A 20,088-nucleotide genomic window follows, 5' to 3' on the forward strand; every position below is an offset into this window, starting at 1 on the left:
GTAAAATCACCTGAAAGTTCCAGTTCATCACACCCTTCCTTACAGGGACCACAATTACAGTATTGCTAGTCAGCCTGGCTTATCCACCTTGTATTTTTCCTCTAATTGGTAACAAAATAAGGCAGCATCAAGAGGTAGCTTCAACAGAAGTGTGACTCGCTAGTTGCTCACCAGTCTTGCTGATCTTACCTCAAAGTTTTCCTTATTTATTTTGACCCAAACAGTTGCTCTGTTGACAGTGAAAACCAATCTCAATATTTGGGGGGGGGGGGGGGGGGGGGCGGGGGGGGAGAAACAAAACAAAACAAAAAAACCACAACAACAACAAAAAAATCCCACAAACATGAAACTGTTCTTGAGTATATAGCTCAAGTATAGCTTCTGGGCTCTCTACAAGAAAGTAACTCTCCATGTGAGTACTCAAAGTAGTGCTAGGCCTAAAATAGCTTTTCTGGTCATGAATAATATCTAATCTTACAACCTTTGCAAAAATTCCAAATTTATCAAGAAGATGTATTACTCTCTTTCTGAAATTGAAGAACAGCTTTTATTAAGAAGTTACCAACCTAACTATGAACAAACTGGTATCTCAGTTTCCAAATAACTGAAAATACTTGCACAGAAACATTGAAATTCATGCAAGCAGAAACCACACAAAATCCCCCATTTTATTGCAACAATGTCCCCATCATGAACTGAAATGGCAAAAATTAAGTTTTAATTCATTTTGAATGTCTACCTTTTTATTTATGTAAATATAAATTCAAAAGTGTAAAATAAATCCACATATAAAACACAGAAGAAACATTCTTTCAGTGACTCCAAAAAACCTCACATACTGAAGAATCATGACAAGTCATCCGCTGTCCATTTTTCCAAGTATACAGGCAAGAAAGAATGCAGAAATTTATTTTCCAAAAGCATCCTGTATAAAGTCCTTATATTTAAGCAAAATTCAGCAATCTCATACTCTTCAGTTTATGAATGCAGATTCCAGGAAAATGAGAAACAAAAAACATCTCAAACTTCAGATTATTTAAACTCCATCTAAAATAATCCATTTTAAAACAAGATTATGTTCAATTCTTATAGCTGAAGCATCACAATTACTTTATTAGTATCATTATTTTGGAAAACTGTTTCTTATTAGTTTTTCCTGCTTTAAAATAAAGTCAGAATAATTATTTCAAATAGTTTTGTTTACTTATACTGTAAATATATTGCGGAAAGTAACTCCACATGCTGGTACAACAGGCCTTCATGAAGTTCCACTTAAACATTACTATGATGTACCTTAAAAAAAACCAAAACAAAACAGGGAGTCCAGCATGAAATGCACTACAGAGTCAGTGTCATCGGATTATGTATTATCTTCCTTCTCAGATCCTAAAAAAAAGCATATTTTTTTTAAGTGAATACTGGACTGTTAGACCACATGAATACTGGTTGGTTATAAATACTTGGACTAGGAATATTTACTGATTTAGAAAGATGTCATTATTTTATTTCATTGTTATTACACAAAAAAATTTTTACCAGTACTACAAAATGTATCATGCAGGATATTTCAAGAGGAATGTTTTTCACTGGGTCCAACAGGCATATGTTTCCAATGATTGTGGCTTTTAATGCATATCATGCCAAGTTCTTAATAGACAGTGTTTTCCCTCATGGTTATGTTACAACAGAATGAAGAAATTAAGATGGTAAAGAAAAAGAAAGTTAAAAATCAGAACTGCAAGTAACTTTACAACTAGAAGAGGAAAAATTGTGGAAGGATTTAAATCAGCACTGTTGTGGGTCCCCACAGTTGCACTGCTACTCTTAGGTTTCCAAAAGATGCATAAGATTTTATAAATATTTTTGTGCTAAGAGCCATGCTCAGAAACAAAATATAGGCAAGCACAAGTCAACCTCCTTGGAGACGTATGTTAAGTATAAAATTCACTTACTAAAGTGCATTTGCCAAACAAATTCTTACCTCTACTATTATAACTATCACAATAAGCAATGCAAACTAAATTTTGTTGAAACTCTACCTCTAATTAAAAGCAGTAAATATAGATGACTGAAATTAAAATTACAATCTTGTATTACCAAACACTTTTCAATGCTGTGAGCTGCAGAAATAAACAAAATGTACTGTCCTAAGCTTCCCACAAATGAGGAAGTGCCTCTAGTTAGAAATACTGAAAGTGTAGAATGGAGTTAAAATATAAGCAGAGCTGAAGTAAGCATTGCTTTGCTGCTCATTCAATATGATGTTTCTTTAAGGCTCTGAGAGAAACTGTTACTTTTCTCAAGATCTTTTGGCAAAAGATATAAATGAAGAAGTAGCAGGGTTATCTGACATTTCAGAACTTGTATGTTCATATTTCATTAAAGCCAGCTCATTCAGTGTCTGTATATATCTATTGCACTTGTGTTGTTGGAATACATCTATACCAACATAGTAATAATGATTGCAACAAAGCCATAGTAAAATAAACTTTAAAAGGGTCTGATTCTGACATTAGGGTAAGTGTCTGCATGTTTAACATGTTCCCCTAGTAATAATAAATACAGACAAATTGCTCATCAAGTCAGATGCACATGTTTAACAATTATTTAGCATATATAAAATTTCACTCATCCTTTTATCAATACAAATCTGTTAGGGATCAAAAAAGACTTACCATGCAAAATATTGATTAGTGCTGTATAATGGAATATATATTTCTATCAGAGTTAAAACAGCATTTTCAAAATTTAAAGAAAAATATATTTTTAAAAAGGGATTCTACTGTTGAATGCAAGTCTTCCTTGTAGCAAAGACAAGATAGAGACAAGTTACAATTTATCGCTGTACTTCAGTCTTGATGAAAGACTAATAGTAATTCGTCCACCTACTTCTTAATAAATGCTACATTTTCAAGAATAAAGGAACTATCAGTAGGCATTATTTCTACTTAAAACAAGCTATTTCTCTCTGTAATAGGTCAAGTATGCTTTTAAAGATTCAGGTAATGGTAGACTCATAATTTTCTCTCTCAACAGATTTCGAGGAGGCTCTTCTGGCTTCAAGGCCTCACTGTGATCTTTATCCTCCTCCTCTTTGTTATCATCTTCCATTCTTTCATCTTCTTCACTATCTAGAGGCTGAGGAATGAGCTGATTACCAACAAACACATAGGTGTTAATCCTGCGTCTACGACATCTCCTCCGTTTTCGTTTTGGAGGAGCCTTCTGAGCGATACCCTTGGCTTTCATCTCCTCATTTATGAAGTTTCTAAGGGTGCGTCTGATATATATTCGAGCAAGGTCCTGGAGATTCCTAACAGCACATGGAGCTAAAACGAAAGAGAGAGCAAGTTATACTCACCAAGTGAAATCTCCCTCTAGCAAAAAAAAAAAAAAAAAAAAAAAAAATCAGCTGCAAGACAGTAAGATTAATGTTCAGGAACAACTGAAATTTTAGTAAATTATACAATATGCAAAAAAGCCACCTACCCCTGTGGCATATTCATTACTGAAAGACTTCTATTTCACAGATATACGTAAGGATTCAGATTCGTGTTGAAAATGGCTTCTGGAATATGATTAATCTTTTAGAGAAAATGTACAGTCCAAGAAATTAAGACACCTTTTGAGAGATGTGCAAAAGAAGTTTAAAGTGTGAACAGATTAAGACAAATTTAAGAAAGCATACAACAAATACTGTCACCTTTTGGCACATGGCAAGTCTTGGGACCTACTGCTGGCACTGTTTTGAGATCCTGCTGTTGGGAAAGAATTTCTAGCCCTACATCACACTTGTTTAGACAAGTAGCTTTCTTCTGCCTCCCTCTTCTACTCACTATGCTTTTCCCTACTTCCTACTGAACCCAACTGATGAGGGAGGGCCATGCCAACTTCACAGCTGACCAATGAGGTAAGGTGATTTTCTCAAACTTGCTTGATGTCCAAAAATTACATTTGAGGCTAACCAAAACTAAAAATATTTTAAAATTTAACTGAATCTAAGAAGTTTAATCTTTTGTACTTCATTATGATTGCAACAGAATCTATCATTGTGACTTACCAGTGATGTACTGGGCTCATGGTCAGTTCTTCAGTATAAACAGTATATTGTAGGTCAATAGAAGTTTACTTCCCACACTAAGTTAAGCATGAAGCTATGCAACCATGTTAACATTCTGCTCAAATGTAAAACTTTGTTGAGATGCAGAATATTTACTTCACCAGTGCTAGTGGTGCTCAACCTTTATCACATAGCTTACAGTCTACCCAAAGACAGAGCTCATCCTTGCTTGCTACATGCCATGCAGGTATAACTACTCTGGTTTTGAATAAGCCATCTTAAATCATTTACATGTCACATGAGAATCTGGATGTGGTTTACTGCCAATCTGTCTTAGTTTCTCTCCTAAAAGCATTAATCAAACTATTAACTTTCTTTTTTTTTTTTTTTAAATAAGAAAAGGATGCGATTTTTGGATGTTTAGCACCCACTTCTTTCCAACTGTCTTCCAGCAGTGAACTGTGTCCTAACCAATAACTAAGTTGGTAAAATTGTCTTAGCAACACCTCTGTAGCTTTTTATGAGAAAAAGATTCTACATTGAGAATGACTGGCTGACAGGTATTTTATTAAGCCCTATGTACATGTGAGTTGTAACTGTAGTCTATATACAATATTACACATGTCAGAAGGCATTAAAGGTTTGTCCAAAGTACGGAACAGACTGTGTTTACTTAGTAGTGACATCTGCAATTTCTGGCTAAAGTCGACAGAAAGATGTTTATTAGACTACTCCAAACTTTTAAGACAATTTAAAGGTGTGTGGATTTGAAACAACTCGACAATGTTACTATAAAAGAGAAATTAGTTAGAATTTTTATTTCTTGAGCTTCAGATCACTACTTTTTACATCCACTTTTTTTAAATTATTTTCCTCTTCTCATTAAAAAGTCATTAAATTATAGTATCAAGCTATTTACAGTAAGCACTTATTGTATTACAGTTCAGTTCTGAACACTAGTAGTCTGCACTATTTACATTATGAAAATTCAGAAATGATGATAGGGAACATGAAAATCCTCTTCTGTCTTTTAGGGAATTAAACTGTATAAAATCATAGTATGAACAGAAAGTTTGAAAAGCCACCTCTGTACTTCACTGTTAGTCATGTTACAGCCTATCTATTACAGACTATATTTAAAGCAAAAAACGGGGTGGGGGGGGGGGAAAGTATAAACAAGTTAATTTCAGGAAATAATTTCTGAGGTTGCAAAAAGCAAATGTTAAAATAACCAAAATTAATTATTTCTGAAAAAGAACTTGGCAAGCTCACACACACTCTCAAAACTTATAGCCAGATCAGTAGTTACATGCAATACAACCTGATGGGACATCCTGGACTGCTGAAGGGTTTTATACCTGTTTTACAGTTAAAAAATGTGCATGGAGACAAGAAACATGCAAGGAGGACTGGAGGATTAGTTTTCTTTGGTTATACATTAACAGAACAAGTCAGGAGAGAAAAGCTGTTATCTTCTAGGCGCTTTGTTGGATTTAAGTTCCCACCTGCTACAGAAGCTCTGTGTATTATTCTACTCCTAGCCCTGACTACTCTGACAGAAAATTTCAACTCTACACCTTTCTTTGTCACTTTTTTCCCCTTCCTCTTATCATGCTATCTTACCATTTTGGCAACAGATTTACTTCCAGAGACTTTCTTACTAAACCTAATTCAAAGCACTGCAGCTAGAAAGCCAACACCAAGGACTACTGAAAAACAGCGAGGCACGACTGCATCAGCTGCAAGACAGACACTAGCGGACTCGGCTATTAACATCCTACCAATTCCTTATGTTTCATTGGGAAGAGAAAAAATATTTTTCTCTGGGAAATAATCTGAAAGTTAGCAATCCTGACAGACATAATACTAGCTTGCTCTTCTACCTATATCTTGCTACAAAAAGAGAAGCTGAACCTAAAAGGAAAAGTAGTCTGGGAAAATAAGTTGGAAACACTATCATTTTAATTCAGGATATTAATTATTTAACAACACAGGCACTGTAACAACCCATCAAGCCAACAGAAGTGAGCACAAATGACACTTACGCAGTCCCACAGTGTCATGTTTGCCATTGTCATTTCTGTTTGGTTGCACTAGTGGAGCAAACGAAACAGCAAGGATATTTTTACTTTCCCACGTATTCTGTCCTGTTCTCAAGATTTGTGTTAGCTGCATAAAAACAAAACCAAAAATATATTGGTGGTTAGTTTTGTCATACTCAATACTATTCCGATCAGCACTCAAACACACTGCTATTTTCATTTGCTTCAAAATTAATTTATAAATTAATTTATAAAGGGTGTTTAATGAATAGAAAGGACTTGCATACTTCTTGAAATATAACTTGGTACACAAGAGTACAGAATAAGGTTCTCTGGCAATGGGAAGCGATATAGCTGGAAAATTAAGGCTCAAGGTATGTTTTGCTTCTTCTGAAGAATATTTTACATCGGAAGCAACCTCTGGAGTCCTACCTCCTGCCTGAACAAAACCAATTTCAAAGCTAAATCGGACAACTCAGAAGCTTTTCCAATTAAGTTAAAAAAGATCTCCTAGGACTGAGATTTCCCCAACCTGTTTAGGTAATTTGCTGTAGTGTTCAACCACTCTCATTATGAAAAATTGTTTTACATGTACGCAGGCAGAAAGCCCTGCGGCTGCCATTTGTAATATTCTTCTTCCAGTCTGCTGTGCATCTGCAAGAAATAAGTGGACTCCTGCCTAACAGGAAAGCCCTCCACCCCTTTAGGAAGCCAGGAATTAAATGTTCCCTTAGCTGTTTCTCTGTAGATGAGATTAACCGAGATCTTTCGTCTGGCTCCTTATACTTTTCATGCTTTAGCCCCCTAACAATTTGTATATAAGATAGAAATATTCAGTTATAGTTTTGTTTTCAAATCATGACCACTTTTAAGGTGGAGGCCATCAATTTCAACTGATGGTATCTTAGTGCAATAAACACTGAAAAAAATATTTATGGAATTGAATCATGCAGGCTATGGTTAAATCACTTTTGTATTTTGAGAAAGCAGATACATAATGTGACAATTCTTTTTGGAAGGTAAAGTAACTAGCATATTTATCAGCAAGCATTTTAATAATTATCTGTATTCAGGAAGACATCAACTCAAGTCACATAATCTGTCTTTCTCAGTTTCCCTGTTAGTAAAACAGGGAGAATAATACTTACCTTTGTAAAGCCTTTTGAGATCTAAGGATGAAAAGTGATAAAAGTGCAAAGTATTATTAAAATAATACACCTGTCTGAAAAAGTTTACTCCAACATGGGAAAGCAACACTGAAAACTGCTGGAAATAAGCTGTATTTTTTTCCTTCCCTTACAATGTCCCACTAATCACTGCTATTTCATATTTTTCTGAAATAAATTTTCTTGGTTTAGAAGGTGTTTTCTTTGTTTTGAAGTACTGACTGAAAACATCTTTGTGGCAGGGAGATTTCAAAGCAGTTGTGGGTCTTGTATAACACACTGAAAATACTACAAATGGAGTTCTAGTTTCACTGAAGACACAGTTTTGCCACAGACTTTTTGGAAGCAGGGTATTGATGCTTTCCTACAAGTTTAAAGGAAAAAATTTAAGACTGCTTAACTGCAACGACACACTGAATCAAGGTATCACTGAATATTAACTTAGTCAATTATACATTTAAAAGCACTCCTTAAATTATTTATTTCTCACATTAAAAGATAAAAAGGGAAAATTGTCACTGAGTCACCTGATCTTCTATAGGCATTACCAAAATGCCTCCAACTTTCAATAAAATTTTCATGTAGTTTTCATGGTCTTTCTGGACTCCAGCTCCACAGTAAATCCGGTCATACTGATGACTGTCTGAGGCTATTTCCAAACAATTACCAACCACAAAGGCAGGTTCACAGAACTCAAATCTAAGGGGAATAAAAACAAAAAACAGAGAGAACACATTTAAAACTAGGATTTTTAAGAAAAACCAGTTCAGGTAAAAACACAAAAATATTTTTCATATCATCCCTTATATAATGAAGGAAGATTAGCAGACATACTTTAAAGTCTGTATTAGTACAATACTATTTTGAAAATAATCTTGTTTTTTAATGCCACATCAGGAACCACCAAAGAAAACTGATAAGTCGTTATAATTATGTATTATGCAAAACAGAAAAGGTCTCAAAAGCATCACCAGACTTCCTAACTGCAAGCAAATGGCTTTGGCTAAAGAAACATTATAAGTCATATGGTAGAAGTACTTTAAAATAGTACATTTATCAACAATGCGCGATATCCAGGCTGCTGAATAAATACTGAAACAGTTCATTTCCTAATAGCCCCCCCTCCATTTTTAAAAAAATTAGGCTGCTAAGACTCATTTTTCTCTACCTCCCAACTTTCTACCTTGAGCCCAATCCACTTTTCCTCAAAAAACAAATGCAATGGAAGAGCTTGTCATTTTTTTGACCACACACAAAGCAGGGAGAAGGAAAAAAAATAAAAAATAAAAAATTAATTATCTCAGAAGCATCCGTTCTAATTTTTATCAGCAAATGAAACTTACACAACTGCTTTTAACTGGACCTAAGTTTCTAACAGAAGTTGCAAGGACCGTAAGTAGTCTTTGTTACTGCATAAAATACCAAAGGAAAGTTGCATAGTATAAAGCTTTATTGCCAAAATTGCATATAATCTCCATTACACTGATATTTTTTATCATTTTTCAAATTTCTGCAGCACTTTCCTGCTTCAGCTGTTAACATAATAATAAAAATAATTTATTTTTGTAAAAAAAAATCCTTCATCAAATAACTTTCATCTTCCCCAAGCACTTTAAGAATACAGGTTAGACAGTAGCTCATAGAAAAGATTTATGATTTTCTTTGAAAAAATATTAAGTAAAACCTAACATCTTGTTGCATGAAATAGCTCATAAGCTTCATCTGTCAGTATTAAAATCCAATGCACCTTAAATTTCACCCAGAAGGAATTAAATTTTTCTAAAAACTTCAAATATATGTAGCCATCCTATGAACTTTACAGCTGACTGTCACTGGAAAAGAATTTTTTTTTCACTTGGCTGGCAGTAGCAAATCCCAGCACAACACCTGACAACATTCAAATCAGTATTTCTTCAGTCACAGCGAAGCTTGGCAGCTTTCACTGCTTAGGGAGGCTGCCTATAAGGCTTGGCTGACTTTCCTATCTACAGCACTGCCATTAACAAATCAGAATTCTATTAAACTGAAGCTTTTGCTTGAAGTACATCTTTTCCCCCCAAAATGGGATACTTAATCTTGGAAATAACACAATATTTCCTTCTCTTGACTTGTCACAGACAGACCCCAGAATCCTTTACCCACTACCGCATCTCTGTCTCATGTGCTATATGCAGCCAACAGTCCATAACACTGTTTCCTCATCCAAATCCAGAGGAAAAAAAAAATGAAAGCTACAAACAACGACAGTTTAAAAAAAATAAATAAAAGGGAGAGGGAGGGGCAGTGGGGAATGCATGCCTTGTTGCACACAACTGGGCAGTAGCCCAGTCTGAACTGCAGCTGAAATAATTTCAGATTAACACTGAAAGATCTGGAAATACATTAGGCAAGGTTAAATGCTGGGAAGAAAATTAAACCGAAGGCACTGATCACTTTGCTGAAGAAGTGATCTCATTTCCTAAGCTCATGGATTATCGTGTACTTTTCTACATTCATTGAAGGTCAACCAGGAAGTTCATGCTATAGTTTTAATTTCAGATTGCCTGAAGTTTAAATCAAGTATCATCACATCAATTTAATTTGAAAGTCTGAGTAAAGTACCTTTGTGGGCTTCAAAAGTTGAATACGAAGGGGGAGGAGAGGCAGTGAAAGAGAAAGAATACGGTACTTTTCTAAAATGCAGTTTTGAATCTTGACACAGTCTGAGGTTAGTTTTAGAAAACGGATGACAGCCTGCCTGCCTTATCTGGCTATTTTTACAACTTCTGATCTTCTCAGAATGCTCCTCTAAAAGCTGGCAAGCTTATTACCAGATACTCCTAAACTTCTTCCTCTACAAGAAACCACCCTAAAGCTCATGAAGCACCCTCTTAAAACAAGCAGAAACACCTAACTCTCCAAGGAATCAAAAATATAAGACAAAACATAAAAACACAAAACATTCCACAGATGCAAAATACTCTATACATGAGCTGTGGATGAAAATCCACTGTGGTCTTCACAAATATAGTAAAAGCTGAAGAGAATTTCTCATTTAGCTCCACAGCTTGCAATCAGAAGTGCACAAAGTGCAAACGAAGATACAGAAGCTACTTCCTATCACACCTATAAATATGAGATGGATTAAGCACTAGAGACCAACTCTATCTATAGGCACTTCAAATTGGCTGGACTGTGCTCCAAGTTATTAGCACAGTTTTGTGCAGGTAAGAGGCTCACGACCAAAACAGTTATTTTTTGGTCCATTTACTTTAAAAAACACCTTCTTCCCCCACAGTTTCAGCTAGTTTCAACCCAACTTGTCAACAGCAGGAGTTTCCTGAAAGATTAATTTCCCACAGTAAACCTTAACACTGTATGGACTAGGGTACATGTAATTGCTGAAGACATCTCTTTAGTCTACGTCAGGTGAAAAACAGGGAGTCTGCCCAGCTCACCTGACCATGCAATGGTAACACCCAGCTGGCCTACACTGGTGTGCTGGCTGCCCACTCGAACAGAGGCAGTTCAAGAATTGCCACATGTAGCTTTTTGTTACCTAGAAGGCTAAATAAAAGCAGTCAGAAGAAACAGGAGGAAAAGGTTACAAATGGTGTTTTGGTCATCGCAAGACTCTTACTCTGCTTCATGACTCTCCAGCTGACTCCATTTTCACAAAGATATATGCACCTCTGAATCAGAAAGAACTGATAAATGCATGTACCATTTTCTTGTATTTATGTAATCCAGTAATTTGCGATGACGTTCCAACGAAGAGTAAAGTGCAACTTAGAGAACTGCATTATTAACTTGCCCAAATAATTTTTCAAAATAGGAAAAGTTCAGTTTCACTAAAGTATAAAAGACACCATCATTTGATCAGGAAAATACCTAAAACTTAAATACAGAAGTTCTGCAAATACAAGGGAGTAAAAACACCTGTCAATAGCATCATAAGCTTGTTAATCTTACAGTATATGAAGACAGTATCAACCACATTCTTTTACAATGCAACTTGACCTCAAACTCAAATTCTTTTAGTCCTAATCGTCACTATATCCAACAAGTTGATTTTACTCCTACTGCCTTTGGGATTTCAAAACAGATCAGATATTCAATTTCCTTCTGTGTTACACTGAGCTATCTTTTATTAGATTAATGACATTGCTGAATAACATGCAACATTGACAATCACATAAGCTACCTAGCAAGATAAGGCAATATTTCACTTTTTTTTTTTTCTGTTGAAACAGAACTAAGAAATGTCAAGTATTATTTACTATTTGTTCAAGTCTACCAAACAGCCAGGGTGGCTTTACAGAGAATTATACAGGTAACAAAAAAAAAAAAAAAAAAAACCAAAAAACTCTTAACGTTATTTCACGCACTAGATGCCAAAATAGGCAAAAATAAAGTGCTGGCCCAATCCGGACAAGTTTTAATCACATTAGGTTCTTCAGCTGAATCTGGTATCTTGATTACAAGCAAATCAATAGTCAACAGAACAGAAATTAAAGAGTTCCCATTATAGGTAACATAGTAACAGAGTATTTCTGTTTAAATTAGCACTTGCCATAGGACAAATTTAAGAACACACAGATCATGTTTAGCAATGGCACAAGACAATCAAGCAGTTTCAAGAACATAAAACATCTGTTGACCTGATTCTGCCCTTTCATCTTCTCCATTTTTGTCATCCATCCCTCAAGGATGGGAGTTTCAAGTTCATCTTCAACATACCCACAATACTTTTCTTCCAGTTTAATGTAAAAAAAAAAAAAATTCTGTAGGATTTAAAGTGCATTTCTGCCTTTGCTGCAGCAACTTAAGAAAATTATCAAGTAATATACTGTTACTGCCCATGTTCTTTTAAGTAAGATTCCCCACACATATCAACACAATGAAATATTACTATTATAATGAAATGAACATCCATTTTAAAAAGCATTTATAGCTTTTTAAAGAACTAAGATTAAAGTTTGTTGCTCTTGTATCCATATCCACCAATCTAGTATTTGTGTGACAGCAAGATATTAATTAAAAAAAAGAAAGAAAAAAAAAAAAAAGTGCATAGTACAATAACCCACCCTAATACTAGGTTTCTTCTACAAAAGCATTAATTGGTTGGTCCTACCGTTAACACTAACCTGCCCTTTAATTACTTCCAACTCTGAAAATGTACATGATGGTTCCTTGGGCTAAGCTCTTCTATCTATACAACCTTCATGAATGAAGCATGTTACCCTGATGTAAGATGAAACTAGGTGCAATTAGGCATGAATTTTTTTTTTGGGGGGGTTGTTGTTGGTTGGTTTGGGGTTTTTTTTTGTGTTGTTTTTTTTTTTTTTTTTTTTTGGTTGGTTGGGTTTTTTAAGTGGTATATGTACTTGATTTTTTAAAGAGTAACAAGTTAAAATAAAATTGGGGAAAAAAATTCAGTAATTTGAAGGAAAAAAACTTTCAACATCCACAGGCTTGTGTTTGAAGGAAACAGCAAAACATGTTACAAGATGCTTATACAAACAATACTGAGGACTCACTTTAACTACTTACACCTATCTTTTACTAAGAGAAAAAATAATTGGTTCTTAAAACCAACATCACCCCAGCTACACTTCACACCTCTCAACTGCTACATTCATACCAGGATATCATGTAAAATACACTTCTGCCTATCCCTAGTTTACTAAGCACACTCATCAACTTGCTACTCACAGCCCTTTACAGAAAGAAAACCTTTTTCAACATGAATTTAGTACAGTTTTCCCATCCACACTCATTTCAGACAGTCAACTCAAACCTTTCAAAAAGCCTGAAATCTCATTCAGTACCATCAAGCCCTCCAAGCAATTCCCCTCTAATGGGAAATTTATTTAAATTTAGGGCACAAAGGACTACTCTTCAACTTTAATGATAAGAAAAGGCTGGCAAGCTGTTAACACTTGCCATTTGAACTACAACGATACTACATTAGAACAAGTAATTCGAAAGCATTGCAAGGCAAATTTCACATGTAATTCTTCATGGTGGGCGGGGCAACAAAACCCAAAACAAAACAGGTTTTAATACACATTCCAAAACAGAACATTAAATCCAGTGTAAGAACTCGTGAAACTAGCTTTATATCAAACTTCCCTTAAAAAAATACATTAATAACCAGACATTTAAATGAATCTGCAAAATGTGTAGACTCTGAAAAACATATGACAAAATATTAAACTCTTTTTGTTACTGTGACAAGGAAATAACACTTACTTTTGTCCTATACTAATATCTTGCTGTCCTAATTCTAATATACTGCTGACCATATTTTCAGCAAAAGGACTCCTCAGGAAGGGGAAAGAAAGGAGGGTGGGCAGGGGGAGAAGGGGAGGTGGTGGTGGAAAGAAAAAAAAAAACACACCAGTTCTGGCAGATTGGTTTAGAAGTTTCTTATACTTTTCACCAACAAAAAAAACTGGCCTATCTTTTTAAAACACAGCTACAGCAGCTGAAAAATAAGTGTTCCCTGTGGTTATTTTAAGACACAGACTGAAAAGCTACACATAATTTAACCTAAAAAGATCTGGCTCCTTTGCCATTTGCATTAAAAAGATAATATTCTCAGAGCTTCTCCTATGTCAAACATAGGAATTTCATAAATCGGTAATCTTACTCAAAATACTCCTAGAACCTGTTTAAACACTAACACATTCACTGAAAGAAACCCTGAAGAAGCTTTCATATAATTTACTAATTTTTTCAGGTTTTAAACTGATATAAAACTCATCTTGACAACCACAGATGAAGGTCAATACTCACGTGGCTTTGTGCAATATAACATGCCAAAAGAACATGAAAAAGAATAAAGAAATCCTTTCCAATTTCTATGCCTCATTAGCCTTCCTCATTTTACTCAACTGCAAAAGTGCTTTAGAACTAGTATCAATGAGACTTAAAGGTACTTCTTATATATTGCGGGAAAAAGTTTTCCCATTTGTTTCCCAATTAATACTTTCCATGTTATATCCTGCCAGTGATGGCTATTTAAGATTAGATCACTAGCTAAGAAACTTAAAACCTGCACCAGTTAATATGGGAAAAGAATTTATAAAGAGTGATAATTCTTTACCTATTAAACACGACAACAGCAGGGGAACATGGCAAGTTATTTCAATTCCCCCCCCCCCCCCCCGCCTCCCTCCATTGTTCATTTCATCTCATTTAAGCATTTCTTCAAGCTCTTTGACTAGCCTTTGGTTCATGTATAAGAGCATCTTCATGGATTTCTAGCATGTTTTGTTGAAAAGTAACACACATTTTACGTATTAGTATGACTGTTATTTGTAAGACCTTCTGCCTGTACACTATAAACATTAGAATAAACAGAATCAAATAAAAATATTAAATCTTTGAAAGCAAAATCTACAATGACAATGTAAGTCCCTTGCATCCAATTACAATAACAGTAATTTTAACCAGTATTAGAGTAATAGCCAGATGTGATGCTGGTAAAATTTCTATTCAGTAATTTTGTCTTGAAATTTTTTCCTGCTTCCAGGCAATGCTATAGGAAGAGTTAAGTGAGAAACTTGTATCTCTACTTTGCTTGTATGTGTCATCTCCATTTTTGAATAAAATGGTCTTGGCTGTTCTATAATATAACACAGGCAATCTTGTTTGGTATTTGTGACATTCTCATCAGTATTAGTGGACTGAAACACATTACTTAATTATTTCTGAAGAAAAATTCAAACACTAGTTCTTAAAAATACTTACAACTAATCTCACTCTCCCTTCACCAGTGGTTTACAGAATTTAAACTTCATTAGGTACTATATCTAAACTTTGGTGGTAAAATGAAGAATTATATTGAAGGAATACTTTTTATCAATTTCACAGTGGATTTCAAGAAAGGTGGACAGGAAGAGAGAAGCAAGAGAAAATTTCTGTCACTTCAGTTTATTGTCAGGGCCCTAATACTTCCACGAACAGAAGTCTGGAAAACAACTTATCTGTTTACATAAACAGAAGAGTTCTTGCTTTCTTGTTTTACTGAAGCAGAAAAACAGTTTTTGCAGGTTTTTGTGAAGCAACAGATTTTATAGGAACCATGCACTAAGCATGGTTCCCATAAAACACTTGTTTTAATGTAAGAAACGGTCTAAATGCTATAAAACCTGAGAGATTTCCAAAGAAAGGCAGTGTCCACCATGGGATTTATTTATGTATTTCTAAAATGCATTTTATGCGTGGTTTTGAGCAGACAAGAGTATGTATTTTCAGTTTGAAACCGGAAAAGTTTACTAAGTGATATGAAAGCTTCTTCAAGGTTTATTTTGGTGAATGTGTTAGTGTTTAAACAGGTTCTAGGAGTACCTGGAGTAAGATTAAAGTATCAAATACTTAACAAATGCAGGCATAGTTCCTTCCTAGATGAGGAGATTCAATTGTCATTTTTGGAGCCTTCTGGTTCATGAGGTGTAGGATAAGAAACAGTTCTTCTCTTTAGCATCTCTAAAGGAAAAAGGGATATTCCAATAGCCTATTTTCCTTCCCTTTTTGTTTAATCTCACCACTCTGGCATCAAAGAATCCCACTGGAATTCTTGTAGTCCCTATATTGTTCTGGTTAGACTAAACCTCAATAAGTATTTATTCACCACTAAAACCCCCATAACTTACTCTATTTGAAACTAAGACTAAATTAGAGTAAGATTCAAACTGAGAAAGCCACCAGTCAATTTGGAGACAGTTTGCTTTTTCTGCTTAGATTTTTACTGCTATCATTAACCAGCTGCACAGGAAGGAAGCAGCTTTATTTTCTTTGTGCGTATATAAGGAACTTTCTGTTTCAAATCTGCTTTAATGAAAAGAAAATGAGCCTCCAGTCCTAGCAGGAGCCCTGAATTTCGATGAAGACAAATAAATATTCTGTTGGAAGATTAAGCTTACTATTTTTAAATGCCAACACAACCTACTACAGGACTTCAGGAAGAAGTTTCACCCGTAACAGATATCCCAGAAGTAGTACTAGGGTTCTTGTCACTTACCATTGAAGTGGTTTCTTTTGATCCTGAGAAGAGTTGGTGATTTTCTTTCACAGCAGGGACTTCACCAGCTTACCCAGGTTTGGTTTTTGATAGGGTGCTAGAAGATGGGCAACCTAGCCTTGCCCTGTGGCTCTCTCTCCAAGCTGGATATTCTAGGTCTAGAAGTTGACTGGGAGCAGAAAAGACAACACATTCCCCTTCAATAAACAGGTGAAGCGGGGCCTGATACTTGCACATATGTGTTTTAGATAGAGCCTTCTTATGGAATGATTTTTTTTTCCCCTTAATTGGCATGCATTCCCTGAAGGTTTTAAGAATGAAAGAGTGCCTTACACATATTTCATACTCAGAACTCCCTTAGTCTGTACATAATATCTTTGCACCTCAACCATGACGATACTATCAGGTGCTTTTAGATGGCACTTGCCCTTTGCTTCTACTGTCAAACACATGTTAAGTAAAATCAAGGCAGCATTTTACCTCTCAGAATGAAAAACCTCACCTCCATTTCCAGGAAACTATTTTTATAGATTGGTGGGATATGGATACAGGTACAAGTGATTATGAAACAGGTATCTGAAAAGCTTTTCCTCTAATGAACAGTTCAAGAGACCAAAACTGAGAGAAGCCCAGCTACCAGAGATAGACAACCTCCCTTTAGGCAGAGAGAACGTCTCAAATTCTTCTGGACATGCTATTTTTACACTTCTTCCAGTCTTTGGTGAAGCACCTAGCCCAATCATAGAAAAGTAGGTTTTTAATTACATTTCAAGAACATTCTTATCAGGAAACAAGAAAAAAAAGTTGGTATACCACACAACACTGGATTGTTCCCCCACAAAAATTATATCAAACCAATATTCCGTTTTGCTTTATCAGGCAAAAACCCACCTAAAACATCACGTCCCAGCTGTACACAAAAGTCAGATGCAAAGCCAAAGGCCTACTGCTCTAAGCAAAGGAACACCAGAAAGGTACGAAGCATTTATACCTCATATTTATACCAGCCTCACCCACGCTGGATGAGGCTTTGAGCAACTTGATCTAGTGGAAGATGTCCCTGCAGATGGCAGGGGGGTTGGAACTACATGATCTTTAAGGTCCCTTCCAATCCTAACCATTCTATGATTCTATGATTTATTTATGATCTAGGTTGAAGCTCTCCAAGTACCTACCATAAGGTTAAATCTGTTTTTTGTTTCAAAAGGAGATTGCTTACAATATTCTGATCAGACTGAAAAGCATTATACAGTAAAGAAAGAACGCAGGGATGAAGGCAATGCAAGGTTTTACAGAATTCTGCATCCACATAACTCTTACTGCCAGGAAAACGAATTGAGGTCTCTGAGCTCCTTCTGTGCCCCACGTGCCTCGTTACAGGCTGCTGCATAAGGTGTTTTTTTTCCCCATCACACACACACTCCCACTCAGACAAATAAGTTCAGTCATACCAGTCTGCCACATAAAATCTATTTTCAAACGGTAAGGATGCCTGTTAGGTATACACCACTGTTCAACAGCAGACAGACACTGCACACCTTTTCTTGGGTGGTAATTTGTCCAAATATTAAGCTGATCAACATGATGCCACACGCCGCACAATTCTGGGCAAATATCTTTCACTTATTAATTAAGATGGAAGAAAAAGTTACTGAAACAAAAACCAAAACTAGATTTACTGACCCAGAGCACACTACTTTGTGAGGCAGATTAAAATTCAAGATATGCTGTATAAACTCGCTCATATTTTTTTTTAAAAAAGGACCCCATCACAGAAAAACCCACACACTTCTTCATTAACTATATTAAAATACAGAGTATTTACCAAGAAAGCAGTTAGCCAGAATCCGCTATGCAGAAAAGTTACAAATCTCCCAACAAAACACAAAATCTTAACAGTCAACCAGTATCATGTCAGCTGCAGTGCAGCTATTACCAAGTAGGTTTCTATCAAAAAGCACCTTCATAGAAGTATAATTTTTGTTAGTGTGGCGAGGAGGGTGTTTCTGTAGCTACTGTTTAGTATTTTACTGTTGTGAGGAAAAGGTGGATTGTTAAACAGCATATGCCAATATAATAATATACAAATTAGTTATAAAGTTTAGATCTTATTCACCAACCTGCAGACTTTTTCCTCTCACTGGAGTAACAATGTATAACTAAAGATGAATTTAACTACCACTGTAAATAGCACACAGCATTTATAACACTGTCCTCACAGCTTATCTTCATTGAATTAGAGGAAAACACATTTCATCTCCTTTAAGAATACTTAGATCATTTACTACATATGATCACTCATTTCCTTCAAACACAATATACGTACAACACTGACATTACCTTATGCCAAGTTTAGCACTTTTTTTTTTCCTTGTTCTTGCATGTTTTAAAGGGTAAATCCCAGTGTTGTAATATTCATTTACATAAATAACCAAATCAGAATTTGTTTAAATCATAATAACATTTCCTTGCTACCCCTTCACTCAATTTCTCTTCATTTCTGTATACAAATGTATCATCAGATACATTTCAATCCAAACCAGCTTTTTGTATGTCTGAGTACACACACCTACAGGAATGCAGGAATACAGGTATGCACAGGAAGTGATTAGCTGGTAGGTACATCTAACTTAATATAATGCAATATTAGTAATGATCACAAGTGACCATATTTAACACACTTTTAAAAGACAGATTATATAAAGTACATCATCAAGTTCTAGACGGAATCAATTTTGAATTGTTCTGGCTTCTGTATGTATTAAACTCAGCTAACATAAGTACTTGTACTAAAATTAAGACAAAAATTAAAGACTAAAATTAAGTAGCAATAAAACATACATATTTTCTCTTACATAATTTTATTTATTCTGATTGGGAAACATAGTACTAAATTCATCTAGCCAATGAAATACAGCAATAAAATCAGAAATACAGAATTGAATTCAGATACAGGTAACACTAATACTTTAAAGTCAACTTCATACTCTAATTAAGAGCCTTCTGTTACTTAGGAGCATAAGGAGGAAGGCTGGTGGTCAGACCAGAACTCCTCAAGTTTGGGGTTATGGAAAAAAGTGGATTGAGCTCCAGCCAACATAACCAAGAGCATGACAGTTTGTTCATAAAGCACAACAAAGGTAAAGGGATAGAAAGAATATTCTCTGCTGCCCAATGGGGAAGAGAAGAGGCATCTGATGTGCAATTCTTAGGCTACTCCAACAATTCAAAAGCTCTTCTGAATTTCCAAAAGCCTTATAATCACTGTTGGAGAATTTTATTACCTGTAAGGAAAAAAAGTCCTTACAGAGAACAGCCCTAGCTAGAACCTTGCTTTCCCTTTCACAGAAGTGAATATCCAGATTTCCCAATATCCGGATTCTTATGGGACAACTTAAAACTAATAATAAAAAATGTTGAGTAGATAGAACCAATAAGGTTCAAATCCCTGTAACCCAGAAACATACCAGTAAAAATGAGCAGTCTATGAGCATAGATGAACACTCCTAAGTCCATCTCTTCAGGTAATAAATATGAAGACCATCAGATAAATTCACTCATGTCTAGATCAACACTGGTAGATTAGAAAAAAGTTAATACAGTACAGAAAGAATGATGTCCAACTATATAGTAAAAACTGACTTAATGGATATGAATTACTCTATACATGCAAAGACACCTGCATATCATGTCATTCTCTTAAGTATGTACGTATACATGCATGCACCTGCACATACATACGTGTGTGTGTGTACATATATACACTGCCAAAACACAATGACAACAATCTTGTTAAGTATTACACAGCAG

At 35.2% G+C, this 20,088-nt stretch overlaps 1 protein-coding gene across 2 annotated transcripts in view; it reads right to left on the bottom strand.

Moving 5' to 3' along the window:
- Positions 1–641: 641 nt before the first annotated feature.
- The window catches only part of PCMTD1 (protein-L-isoaspartate (D-aspartate) O-methyltransferase domain containing 1), a 24,063-nt gene continuing 4,616 nt past the window's right edge, over positions 642–20,088 (bottom strand). Inside the window, exons 3-5 of one of the 2 annotated variants that reach the window (XM_010168619.1) lie at positions 7,796–7,967; positions 6,106–6,229; positions 642–3,329 (exon numbers count right to left, since the gene is read on the bottom strand). In XM_010168619.1, the coding sequence (XP_010166921.1) occupies positions 2,959–3,329; positions 6,106–6,229; positions 7,796–7,967 (667 nt within the window). In that variant the 3' untranslated portion in view covers positions 642–2,958. Of the gene's footprint in view, positions 3,330–6,105; positions 6,230–7,787; positions 7,968–20,088 lie in introns of both variants that reach the window. The other variant, XM_010168692.1, reaches the window with a different exon arrangement.

The sequence above is a fragment of the Antrostomus carolinensis genome, unplaced genomic scaffold, assembly GCF_000700745.2.
Source record: "Antrostomus carolinensis isolate BGI_N321 unplaced genomic scaffold, ASM70074v2 scaffold9670, whole genome shotgun sequence".
Classification (NCBI taxonomy): domain Eukaryota; kingdom Metazoa; phylum Chordata; class Aves; order Caprimulgiformes; family Caprimulgidae; genus Antrostomus; species Antrostomus carolinensis.